This window comes from Pecten maximus, chromosome 18 (genome assembly GCF_902652985.1).
Source record: "Pecten maximus chromosome 18, xPecMax1.1, whole genome shotgun sequence".
NCBI lineage: Eukaryota > Metazoa > Mollusca > Bivalvia > Pectinida > Pectinidae > Pecten > Pecten maximus.
The window spans coordinates 26,198,366-26,212,123 of record NC_047032.1 but is presented as its reverse complement, the minus strand read 5'-3'; the positions used below and the strand labels follow the sequence as shown (position 1 = coordinate 26,212,123).

The window sequence follows — 13,758 nt, the reverse complement described above, 5'->3', positions numbered from 1 at the left end:
TATTATTCATGTACACTCCCCATAAACCCAATTATACCCTTCCCTGTAGCCTAATATAACGTATAGGTATGTATACAATGTATGTTGTACACGTAGGCATGAGTGTGAAAAATACCTACGAGCGCCAATCAAGGTAAATTCTGTATGCGTTATTCTGAAAGCTGTCTTATAAAGCAATATATAAATTAATTCCAACAGCAATGATAAGCGACAGCAGGGCGATAACGAATGTATCAAGCCCTACCTGAATGTGTTCGGTTCGATCGCTACAGAAGTGTGATATACACGTAATTGCGCAACTGTCTATATTTCCATACGCGCATGCGCTTAAAGTGCTACGTGCCATGTAAATGATTTATATATGAGTTACAAATACTAGAGATCTGCAGATCTGGGGACATAGACCGGAGTCGCTCAGACCTCTCGCCTAGTAGCGTGGCATTGACTCCACACTATATGGCTATTTCTGTTGTGAAGTCCTGATCCTATAGTCACGGAAATTTTATTCAGACACATAAAGTAAGTATTTTCTAATTTGAAATATTATTTCAAACTTATATTGAAAACGTTGGAATTGTTCAAGCTATAAATGTCTCGCAGGCTTCAAAGGTAATTTTTACGTGACGATGGTATTATCTTATCCTCGATATTTACCTGCCACATACCCGTTTCATAAATGTTATTGGAATGAACGAAATTCGTCATTCTTTTCCATAAAAGCGTACTGGAGTTGAAGGAAAATAGTGTTAAGGAAATTTCCTTCAATTCTGTTATAATTTCTTTCGGGAAAATTTTAGTTTAGGAATTTCTTGAAGTTAAAGAATGTTGATGTTAGATTAAGGATAGACAGTCAAATTACACTAACGTTTATAGGATAAAAAGGATAATCAATGTTTGTTGTAAACGTACTATATCAATTATAACACTATATACACTATGAGATTATGATTCTGTTAAAGAAAGAAACATATTTTCACATTTTCGGTCAAAGCTAAACAGTGTTAGAATAGAGATACGAATGTAAGGTATATATTTTTAGTATAGATAACTAATTGGGAAATTGGACGGTGATTTACAATTTATATCAGTGATCGTGGTGAAGAGTGGAAATAAGATGCGCAATCCTGTTTATGTTTTAAACTAAGATAATTATCGTGTTTAGAATTTGAATTAAGATAAATGATCATGTTTGATATTGGAAATAAGATAAATGATTATGTTTAAGATTAAATGATTCGGTTTAATATGTTAGATTGGAAATAAGATATATATGATTGTGTTTCAGACTGAAAATGAGATAGGTGATCGCGTTAAGATTGGTAATAAGTTATCTGATCGTGCTAAGATTGGTAATAAGTTATCTGATCCCGCTAAGATTGGAAATAAGATGTGTGGTCGTATTCGAGATTCAGTGATAGTTTATACTGGAGGAATATCACTTTTTGTAATACATTCAAGATGAAATTATTGACGCGGTCTCAGATTGGAAATAAGATCACTGATACTCTTGTAAATTGAAAATTAAGACAAACTACTGTATGGTATCTGAAGTATGATAGGTGATATTGTTTTGGACTGTGGATATTACTTATGTTAAGATAACCAATACTGTTTTTAATTACTACGAAACAAGAAATTGTGTTTGAAATTGGAAAGGATGTATGATATTAGTTTTCTTTTAATCTGAGACACATGTAACTGTTGTGATGTTCAGTCAACTGGAATGAATTGCTATTTTTTTACATTGGAAATAAGATTGATGATGATTAGTTTAAACATATTTATTGTCAAAACATAGACACGGGATTAGGCACAAGTTACAACAACTTATCAACACCTTCTCCCAACATATATACAGTGTATTACAAGGCATAGTTACATTTACATGGATGATGACAAAAATGATGCATGTATGATATACGGTTTACCAAATAAACTGATCCAATTACAAAATTCAAAACCTATTACTGGATTTGATAAAACATTGCACATATTTAAAGATATTTCTATTAAGGTCAAAGGAAAGCTGTGAGTTTACATTTAACATAACGTCTAAATTTATTGTAACATTCAGATTATTTAGGTTTTGCATCAAAATATGCCTTTCGTTAGTAAAACGGTGTCATTCCATAAAAAAGTGAAAGGCATTTATGATGATTCTGATGATATTGAACACCCTGTTGCGTTGAACGGTATTTTAAATTATATATATATATATATGAAATATCATAATTATTATAAAATTTGTTAAATGTTATACCATATCAAAAAGTAGGTAATGTTGTGTTAAACTTAAAATGGGATTATTAACACTGTTTCATACTTTTAAAGCATAATATCCGTGATACTTTTTTAGATTATAAATAACATCAGTAATGTTGTATGTAATCTGAAAATAATATCGATTCTCTTTTGAATTAGAAATTATATCAGAAATACTGATTTGGTTTGTGATATAAGAGTATTGATACTGTTTCAGACTAAACCCATTATTTGTAAGATATGTTTTTCGGTTTGGGGATATAATTTAACAATGACGTAGATATAAGCAATACAGACGCAGATTTATCTAAAACTTGTCATACATTTTGAATTTTGAATGTGATAAATAGTAAAAAAAAAAATACAGTTGAGAAAATATTGTTAAAATTGCTATGAAAGAATATGCTTGCCTTTAAATCTGAAGCGTACGTATCAAATACAAAATTCAAGACCATTGAAGTGTTTAATTTGACAAATCCATCGTGTGGATTAGTCATTTCCTTCCAAAGTTCGTCTCCGATACAATTGGGCCTTTCCGTCATTTGTTTTGCCGATTTCATGCCAAGCCTCGCACGTGCAATTAATATGTATGTAAAACGGAAGTCGGTCTAGAACACAGCCGACTACGATACAATGGTCAACATTAATCTCTGCCGGACAGGCCGAAATCGATAGGCACGATAATTTGACTGACTGTTAAGGTCCAACAGGACAAAGATACAATTAATATGATACCACACGATTTACATTTATTACAAACATTTGCGGCAATAAAATGAACAAATAACACATGTCATGTTCAACCAAAATTAGATGATAAATGCATACAACAGTCTTGTACAAAAGACATTCCAAATGGACATACAGTACTGAACCTATTTTCATTACACATGCGTTTCGTAATGGCGTACACATGTATAAAATACAATAATGTATTTATGTAATCTGTACGCGTGTGTTTTGTACGAGTCTGTACACACGTTCTATATTTCTATATACCTGTTCACGTTTGTATTTTTTAATTGTGTGTATACACGTGTTTAGAGTATGTACACGCTGTGTTTGATACTGCTATGTTTAGGTACATGTACGTGTGTGTATTTTACTGTTTTTATGTATACATGTTTTTTACTGCTATGACTGTACACGTGTGTGTATTGTACTGTTTTGATGTATACTTGTTTTAACTGTTTTGAGTGTACACGTGTGTGTATTTTACTGTTTTTATGTATACGTGTTTTTACTGTTATGACTGTACACGTGTGTGTATTGTACTGTTTTTATGTATACGTGTTTTTACTGCTATAACTGTACACGTGTGTGTATTATACTGTTTTTATGTATACGTGTTTTTACTGCTATGACTGTACACGTGTGTGTATTGTACTGTTTTTATGTATACGTGTTTGTACTGCTATGACTGTACACGTGTGTGTATTTTACTGTTTTTATGTATAGTGTTTTTACTGCTATGACTGTACACGTGTGTGTATTATACTGTTTTTATGTATACGTGTTTTAACTGCTATGACTGTACACGTGTGTGTATTGTACTGTTTTTATGTATACGTGTTTTTACTGCTATGACTGTACACGTGTGTGTATTGTACTGTTTTTATGTATACGTGTTTTTACTGCTATGAGTGTACACGTGTGTGTATTTTACTGTTTTTATGTATAGTGTTTTTACTGCTATGACTGTACACGTGTGTGTATTGTACTGTTTCTATGTATACGTGTTTGTACTGCTATGACTGTACACGTGTGTGTATTTTACTGTTTTTATGTATACGTGTTTGCACTGCTATGACTGTACACGTGTGTGTATTGTACTCTTTTTATGTATACGTGTTTGTACTGCTATGACTGTACACGTGTGTGTATTATACTGTTTTTATGTATACGTGTTTTTAACTGCTATGACTGTACGTGTATGCTTTGTAGTGCCTGTAAAGAAATGTATATTTCATCAACAAATAGCCTAATGCAATACTCAAGAAATAAATTACAAGGTTTTCCCGGGGTTTCTCTACTGTTTTTCTATTAGAAAGAGGTCGATCTCAGAACTAAACAGGACATGGTAGAATAGAAATAATCAACTTTGACTCGTGTATTGTTGCAGGATATACAACTCGGACTTGGATAGTTTGCAATTTTAATTAATAACTCGGGCCTGCGGCCTTCGTTATTAATTTAATTGCAAACTATCCTCGTCCTCGTTGTATATCCTGCAACAATACACGAATCATCGGTAATTATTTCTTAATTAAAAAGGATAAAGACTTAATTCTTTAAAAAAAAGAAAAAAGTACTTAATGTTTTTATTTTCTTTTTCAGAAATGAGGTTCCAAAACAAGTCAGTGCTCTTTGTGTCTATCTTGATGATATACATTACGACTGTTCACACATACGCTTTAGAAAAGGCTGCAAGTGATATTCTGTTAGACCAGCATAATGCAGAGAATCAGGATGTTCAGACGTCATTTGAAAAACGAGCAATGCCTCTGTCATTGAATGGAGATCTACGCATGCTCGCCCGGATGTTATTCGCATCGCAACGGCGTCGCCGTGTTGATCAATATGCCAGCGTGAGACAGCAAATGGCTCAGCTGGGCAAACGGAGCAGTGATCCACCATTTGACAAGGACGAAGAAGATTCAATGAGAAACGGTCAGGATGAAACGCCACAACTCACAGAGCATCAGACAAAAGTCAAACCCGCCATTTCAAAATTTCAACTTGTATCAACAGATGAGCTGAAGAACTTACAGAAGTTACATTCAAGACCATCGTTGGGGAATGACAATGTCGATGAGTTTCAAAAGAGGGGTCAAAGGTTATCGATAAATGGAGCCTTATCGTCTCTGGCGGACATGCTGGCAGCGAGTGGCAGACGACGCCTTGAGGAGGAGCTCGCTGTAAACAAACAACGACTTCTGAAGCTGGGACGCTAACAAGGGACGGGCGTTAATAGGGTTTCAGGCCACACCTTTGTCAAGTGAGGATACGTGTTTTAAATAACAGGGAACGTTGATATTTTTCATGAAATCTATACAGATATATTTTAGAGATACATATACATTCATTGGAGCTGGTGTCGACATGGGTTCGTTCTCTTGTGTTTTTTCCCATCGATGCATATTGTGTGTGCCAGTGTCTACCTATCGTGCTATGCTAACAATTGAACTTACTTAAGTAACAAGTCTTTGCGAATTTCGGTACTTTTGGGTTTTATATGTTTTCTGGTTTGACTGATATTTATTAAAGATATCTCGTAATTTTGTCATTTCTGTGGTAGACTTTAAAACATAGCTTGATTTAGTACCAAGGAAGCGTTCTATTTTTTTCAGAAGTGTTTCGAGCTAACAAAAAGACGTTCGCGAAATGACGACAATATGTCACTCTCGACAAAACATTGTCAAGGGTTTTGTGATTCTGAATAATTACCATGACCACGCGATTCGAACTCCGGACCTCGGGCTTCCCACTTCTAAAGGTTAGGAAGTTCTGTAACTCGCTACTAGAAAGCGATGATTGTCTATGATGATGCGGTAACTGAATCCTAGATAACGATAAAGCTAGATATTTAAATGTTTTATTAGTTCCAAATACGGTTTCTACAAAAATGCCATGACAAATATATGCTGTATTACTTATTGTGAAATGATATGACACGGTCAACATATCAAGTTACATGTATCATAGGTACAAATATTAGGAAAACGCTCTCCTTCATCCTCTTTCAGAAGAAATTCATACTCATTTGTTCATACGAACATATTTTCACGAGAATTGTTAAAACAAACCATCTGTGCTTCTATCATTTCTTAAGTTGTGGAAAATATAATGTTGCAGAAAAAAACCCGTACATGATGAATATGTAATTATGTCAGCATTTGATTAATGGAATAGTAACTGGAAAACATTTCGTCTGAGTTAAACCATTGTCAAAAATTACACAATAAAATCAAATAAAGCTATAACTCTTATTAATCGTTTCTTAATTTTCGGTACGGACAAATATTGGAAAGGTGACACATTATTGTAGTGACTGAATCTGACGGCGATATAAGCCTTCTCAGGAACTGCGTACACAGCTGATATATAAAAAAAATAGGTGCATTTAATTCCGAATCGGTTACACAGTTCTATTATAGGGAAGTGTACAATAAATTCAGTTCATCCGGATATACCTAATTTGTACCCCTTTAAAACTTTCTTCATCATTATAAACTACTAAGTTTATAGTAGAGTACGTATATACATTTTTGAACAGTGCATAAATATATATATATGTGTGTGTGTGTGTGTGTGTGTGTGTGTGTGTGTGTGTGTGTGTGTGTGTGAGTGTATGTGTGTGTGTATGGTCTTGTGTTGTTTCCAAGATGCTATTTTGGCAGAAATGAGGGAAATGCGATTCAGTAAAAACGTTAAACAATGACACATATTTGCCTTTGACTTATGTAAACTTGTGTATAATTGGGGGTAAACAAGTCTCATATCTCTTACAGTGTCTTCAGTACTACCAACTATATTTCACGAGTGTGGATATTATCAAAACATTTCACGAGTGTGGATATTATCAAAACATTTCACGAGTGCGTATAGCACTCGGAGACCCGGACGTGCATGGTCTTGTTTTGATTGATAAAATCAGCAACAATATGTTATTGAAAATATCACTTTTATAGAATAAATATATTCGTTTATATTTCTTTGGTAAACATGTAATATATAGAGGATATTGAAAGGTCAAACGTTGACATATATTTCACGAGTATGTCAGAATATCGATATTTTTACGAGTGAGAAGCACGTGTAAAAAATATCGATACATCTGTCATACGAGTGAAATATATGTTATATTCAACGGGAAACCATTTAAATTTCTTTTTATTGGATTTTTATGCTAAAAAACAAAATAAAAAACATCGAAAAATTAATAGTGTCAAAAAATGCGGGAATCAGAAATGACGTCATCTCTTTGTGACGTTACTCCACGTTAACTTGACGGCGCCATTATAAAAGGACTGATCAACGCAATTTAAGCGTTTTCTACTATTTTAGGAGAATTTGTGCATTAAAAGCTAACGTCAAGTAAGTATTTTGCCAAAACCTGGTCTGAATATTTCAGAAATACGGCAAAATAACCCATCGATATCTCTGCTTTGATTGGAAAAATCGGCAAATCTCAATGCAGTGAAGGTTCACTCTGATTGGTCAATTGGTCACCCATGTATTCACTCAAAATCTTGTATTTTTCTTTACTCATCGCTCATCGTTTCATACATTTCTATATTTCACTGGTAAAAATGCAATAAATGTATATATTACTTGGTGTAATTACTTTACAAAAGTACGTTTTGAATACGTGTCAATGTTTCAACATTTCGGTGAATTCCGTCTAGGATTGGTTCAAGTATCGGCGGAATTGGCCGAAGTGATAATGATGGTGAATCCATAAAAGAATGAAGTTAAAGATACAAATATGTTAATGATAAATATAAAGTGACATCGTACAGCTCCTTGTTCTTCTGGAACTCTTCATTGATACGTTGGACCACATTTGATGATAGGTACGGTAAACTTACTGTTGCTTTATATTTGCGACGGAAAGGTGTGTTGTTAAACACAGCAAAACAAGTGAAATTCAACTTTTAATGATAATAAGTCCAGAGCCTTCGTTATTTAAGTCCCATTAACTCACAGAATTGCAAAAACATATATCTTGATAAATGTACCTGTATATTTCTAGTTTCTTTTAATTTGTTGACATTATTCTAAGTCCCGGTGCATAATTTAAGTTGTACGTACCATGCTTTTTGTGTTTCTTCCTAAAATGAGTTCCAATATCCATATATTATTTGAAACAAGTAGGTTTTAAACAGCGTCACCATTATGATTGATGAGTCAATCTGCATTTGAGAGATATCCCATTAATTTAATGTTGTCACCACGTCCGCTTGTTCTTTTCAAAATAGAAATAACAAAAAATAAAAAATAAAAAATCCCTATTCGATATTTTTTTCTTTTTCTTTTTTATACAGACTGGTATTTTTGTCATGGAATCATGCAGGTCAGGTAGACAACGCATGGTAAAAATACACAAGATATATAACAACTGTCAAAACAAACCACGAGTTAGATACAGCAGAGCAAAGCTTCATTTAACAGCATCAGTGATGTTAGGGACATCATACAACTGTTTCGTCCTTCTAGGACTCATCAGTGGTGTTAGGGACATCATACAGACGTTTCGTCCTTCTAGGACTCATCAGTGATGTTAGGGACATCATACAACTGTTTCGTCCTTCCAGGACTCGTCAGTGATGTTAGGGACATCATGCAGCTCTTTCGTCCTTTCAGACCTCGTCAGTGATGTTAGGGACATCATACAGACGTTTCGTCCTGTCAGGACTCGTAAATGATGTCAGGGACTTCATGCAACTGTTTCGTCATTCTAGGACTAGTATGCAATGTTAGGGACATCGTACAACTGTTTCGTCCATATAGGACTCGTAAGCGATGTTAGAGACATCATACAGCTGTTTGTCCTTCTAGGACTTATCAGTGCTGTTAGAGACATCATACAGCTGTTTGTCCTTCTAGGACTTGTCAGTGATGTTAGGGACATCATATAGCTGTTTCGTCCATATAGGACTCGTCAGAGATATTAAGGACATCACACAGCTGTTTCGAGCTTCTAGGGTTTGTCAGTGATGTTAGGAACGCCATACAGCTGTTTCGACCGTCTAGGTCTCGCCAGTGGTGTTAGGACATCATACAGCTGTTTCGCCCGTTCAGGATTTGTCAGTGATGTAAGGGACATCAGACAACTGTTTCGGTCGTTCAGGATTTGTCAGTGATGTAAGGGACATCAGACAAATGTTTCGGCTGTTCAGGATTTGTCAGTGGTGTTAGGGACATCAGACAAATGTTTCGGCTGTTCAGGATTTGTCGGGGATGTTAGGGACATCAGACAACTGATTCGGCTCTACAGGACTTGTCGGGGATGTTAGGGACATCAGACAACTGATTCGGCTGTACAGGACTTGTCAGTGATGTAAGGGACACCAGACAACTGATTCGGCTGTACAGGATTGTCAGTGATGTTAGGGACATCAGACGACTGTTTCGGCCATACAGGACTCGTCAGTGATGTTCAGATACCATACAGTTGTTTCATCCTTTTAGAACTCGTCAGTGATATGTTTACTGTTGGTATTTTGATGTCGACAGAAAAAGCTGAAAATGGGCGTCCTATCAACGGCTATAGTAATTTAGGGACGGTCTCCCCTGTGTGTAGGAGGCATGCGTGTGGTGAGTGTGTTTTTTAAGGCTAAGGTCTCATAATTAAATAAATTGATCAATTTCTAATATTGGATTTTTAAAAAAACCGACAATGACGAGTGTATATTTTGAAACGTGTCATTTTTCAAATTAATTGAAAACGTGGTATGGAAATTAAGGCAAACCTCAGGGAAATACAGACGAACTACATGTATTGGTTGGAGCGTTTAGTCCTGGCCTAAGTAACAAAGTATAACGCAAAACACAAATTACAACATACACACATGTCACAATTTTTTAAATTTAATTTCTTTCTTTTTTTACCCCTGGAAGAATTATTTAAAAAAAACCAGTAGATATTCACTCAGTCAATTTAATCAATTGCTTTGTAAGGCATTTCCCATAATTTTATTATGTTGCTATGTATTTCAATATTTGACAATTAAGGACCTTTGTAAACATCAATATGGTGCTATACCGACCTGGTAGAATAAAGTATTCACCGGGGTCAACATTTTAAATGCTACAAGGTCGGTATATGACCATATTGACGAAATCAAAAGGCTTTAACTTTAATATTAGATGAAAAACTTTTTTTTTAATATAATTCTTTTATTTTTTTGAAGATTTTTCACATATTAAACAATAGACATAAATGACAAAGGTAAAAAAATTATACACACACATGCTCTCACACTTACCTGCTGTGCTCATCATCATCATCATCGTCGTCGTCGTCGTCATCGTCATCGTCGTCGTCGGCGGCGGCGTCTTTTATCAATCAATTTGTATCACCTTACCGTACATGTATTAAAATATTGAATAACACATGAGGTCTATGGGCCTTCTCTGTCACCTCAGTTCTGATATGTATACTGATAGCTGTTAAACGTTTAAACTAAACATGTTTGACCCCAGTGACCTTGAATGTAGGCCAATGTAAATAATTAAATATAGTAGTAGACCTAATAAAGAAACGGGAGGAGGGCAGGCTCGGCTCCTATCTATTACAACTTAACTAATATATCACAGGATGCTACACACGCATTATCCTTACCCTAGACCTGAACTACAAAGGGCCATATTTATAACGATCAGATCGAGAGGAAGCTGATCGAGATCTTATTGATATAGATAAAGCTCACATCGTATACTTAAAGGACTGTTTCTTGTAGTGCTAGCTTTACATACAGTAGTAGCTGATCCTGCCCTCTTCCCTTTTCTTTATTTAAGCGTTGATGTCTTTTTTTTTTTTTTTAGTTTCATCAGGGTATGAAACAAATTTTGTTTGCAAACTGTATGAATCCGCTACGCGGATTCTTACAGAAGTTTGCAAACAAACTTTGTTTCATAGCCCGATGAAACTAAACAAAAATTGACATCAACGCTTAAATAAAGAAAAGGGAAGAGGGCAGGATCAGCTACTACTGTATGTAAAGCTAGCACTTTTCTAATTTAAAACATGTTTTATGTACAATTTTACTGGTTTTAAATGGAATTTTTTTTCTCAAATCAATACGCAACGTCAATTGTCGTATTGTGACGTCACATTTTTCGCGCCATTCTCGGAATTTCTTTCATAGAAGAATGAAAAGAATTTTTCGACCAATCACATAGGGATTGGATTTCACTTTTATGTTAACCATGCTTTTATGGAGCAATTCCTCTAAGAATATATTCTAGCGCCCCATTTAGAATATATTCTTAGAGGAATTGCTCCATAAAAGCATGGTTAACATAAAAGTGAAATCCAATCCCTATATTTACACTTACGGATGTTGTTTCTATAAGTCTTTGTGCTTACAATATTTTTTCTTTGTAAATAAAAAAAAATCATATAAAAGTCGGACACAGTGGGAGGAGTCAATTGTTAGAACAGCCAATGGTGACGCTTCACAACAAATTGAGACTTTTTTTCCGCGGTAAAAAATAGTTCTGTTTTTTATTATGATATTAACATAAATAACAAAAACATTTTGATAGATTATCATATTTAATATTGTCAAACATGTTATTTTTATACATTTAACAATGGTAAACAAAGCGTAACTTAAATTGTAAATGTAAACAAAGCCGTGTGCTTGGCGAAAGTAGTTCCCGTACCCTGTCATATTTTCATACGCAAGTTCAAAGGTCAATGTTTCCATGCAAGAATGGTAAACAAATCGGTCTGGTATTGTTATATAGTGACAAAACTTTGCAAGTGTAAATATATTTGAGTATTTACCATGAAAACAAAGAAAAATTAATTATTAGGTCTTCTTTTTGTATTTTATTTTTGATTTTACATTATTTACACATCATACTGTTATAGTTTTGGTTTACATATTTTCGTTAGGGGTGTTTAATTGGCAATTTTCTTTCTTTCCTGTTTTATTTAGAAAATAGTATGTGCGAACTTTTATAATAAAAGAAAACTTTTGTTGCATGAAAATGTGGATGTAGCGATACATTCTTTAGAATTCGAAGCCAAAAACAGGAGATTTCCCTTCATCGGGTTTTGGAAATTCTTCAAAGTTTATCATATAAAAACATCTTCTGGACCAGTTTGTTACACAGGTCTACCTAGGCAAGCCACTGACTTTGAAAATAAAACATATGTTAGCTAAATATAGGATGAGCGCACATTTGTTGAAAGTTGAAACTGGTAGATACCATGGTATGCCTATATCTGAAAGGTTGTGTACGCTATGTAACAGTAATGAAGTTGAAGATGAAACTCTTTTTATATTGTTGTGCAAAACTCATTCAAAATTAAGAGTCAAATATACGAATCCATACTTTTACCGTCAACCATCGGTTTACAAAACAACACAACTGTTCTCTAGCAATACTGTTAAAACTTAAAGGAATTTGGAAGATATTTAATTCCTGCTAAGGCGAAGAGAAAATTACTTTTAAATAGTTAAGACATTGTTCATATTTGCCATCTTTCTAACGTTATGTATTGACTTTTTATTGTTTGTCATGTTGTTTACAAGTACAGGTATAGCATCAACAGTTTCTTTGGTATCTATGATCATAAATATCAAAAGAACACGTTTTTCCTACTTTCCAAAACAAGGGTTCATATTACTCATTTGTAAGTTTTACTGTATATAACTTTATCATGGCGACGTCATAATGTTATGATGCATTGAGCTGTATTTTAATTATGTTTTGAATTATGCTGGCTGTGTTCCCCGCCATCTTGTAAATTGAAATATGTTATAATTTGTATGTATACTATAATCCGATATGCTGATGCACACGGAATAAATTAAAAATTGGAAACAGAAATTGTGGTCAAGAGGAAAGGTAGGGACCTTAAGTTAATGAACATAGTTCTGTCTGATGACTGCATTCTAGACACAATAGGATAATTCTCTGGAAGAGAAAATGATATGTAAATAAAAAAAAAAACATGGAAAACTGACGAGGCTAGAACCAGATGCCCACGTTGTCGTTGACCGTGACATCAGGTTTGTCATGCCATTGTTACAGACATCAGTTCTCAATACCTTCATATCAAAAGCCTGGTCAGAGGCAACGATCAGACAACCAAGCAAACCTTGATAGAACTGTAACTAAATTGATAAATTACAAAATCTTGTAATGGTCGTTTAAAGCACTGTACTTTTTTTCGAACACAAACTGTTTCATTGATGTTATAGAATTTTTTTTAGAATTGTAACTATCTGTTTGAGTGGGGTTCGAGGACAAATCTACCAGAGGTCGTTAGAAAGAGTCAATAATATCAGGGTGGTAGCGGAGCAATTGAAGGGTTGACTGACTAAAACATACCGTTTGGCTGAGAGAGTGAAAACCAGAACGGATCTCTTTAGTTCAAATTTGTCAGAATAGATGCATCTTCACTTACCTTTCCCGAGCTTGATTTAGAGTATTTGAAGACTATTACATGTGGAACCTCCCATTTATCGTTGCCTCCAGGTTACAACACTGAACATTTGAGTGATGATGGAGACTAAGAGGTGTGGGATTATCAGTTATTCTATGCTACATTCGTTCTAGAGCCAGACAAATACAATCATGTTTGAATTCAGTTCAGTGTGTCTCCTGCTGACGAAACTCAAATCAAAGACAACTACTGCAAGTGCCTAGTCGATCAATGAAATCATGGATCCCCTATTGACATGACTGCCGGCAGTATTGGTATATTAAATTGTATTCTTGAAATTAGGTAATTAGGTTATTAATTGTAAATAT

At 34.4% G+C, this 13,758-nt stretch overlaps 1 protein-coding gene across 1 annotated transcript; it reads left to right on the top strand.

Annotated features, from left to right (window-relative positions):
- Positions 1-370: 370 nt before the first annotated feature.
- Positions 371-6,705, top strand: LOC117316767. The gene is made up of 2 exons (XM_033871535.1): positions 371-519; positions 4,600-6,705. The coding sequence occupies exon 2, from the start codon at positions 4,602-4,604 to the stop codon at positions 5,214-5,216; it is 615 nt and encodes a 204-aa protein (XP_033727426.1). The 5' UTR covers positions 371-519; positions 4,600-4,601; the 3' UTR covers positions 5,217-6,705.
- Positions 6,706-13,758: the final 7,053 nt, after the last annotated feature.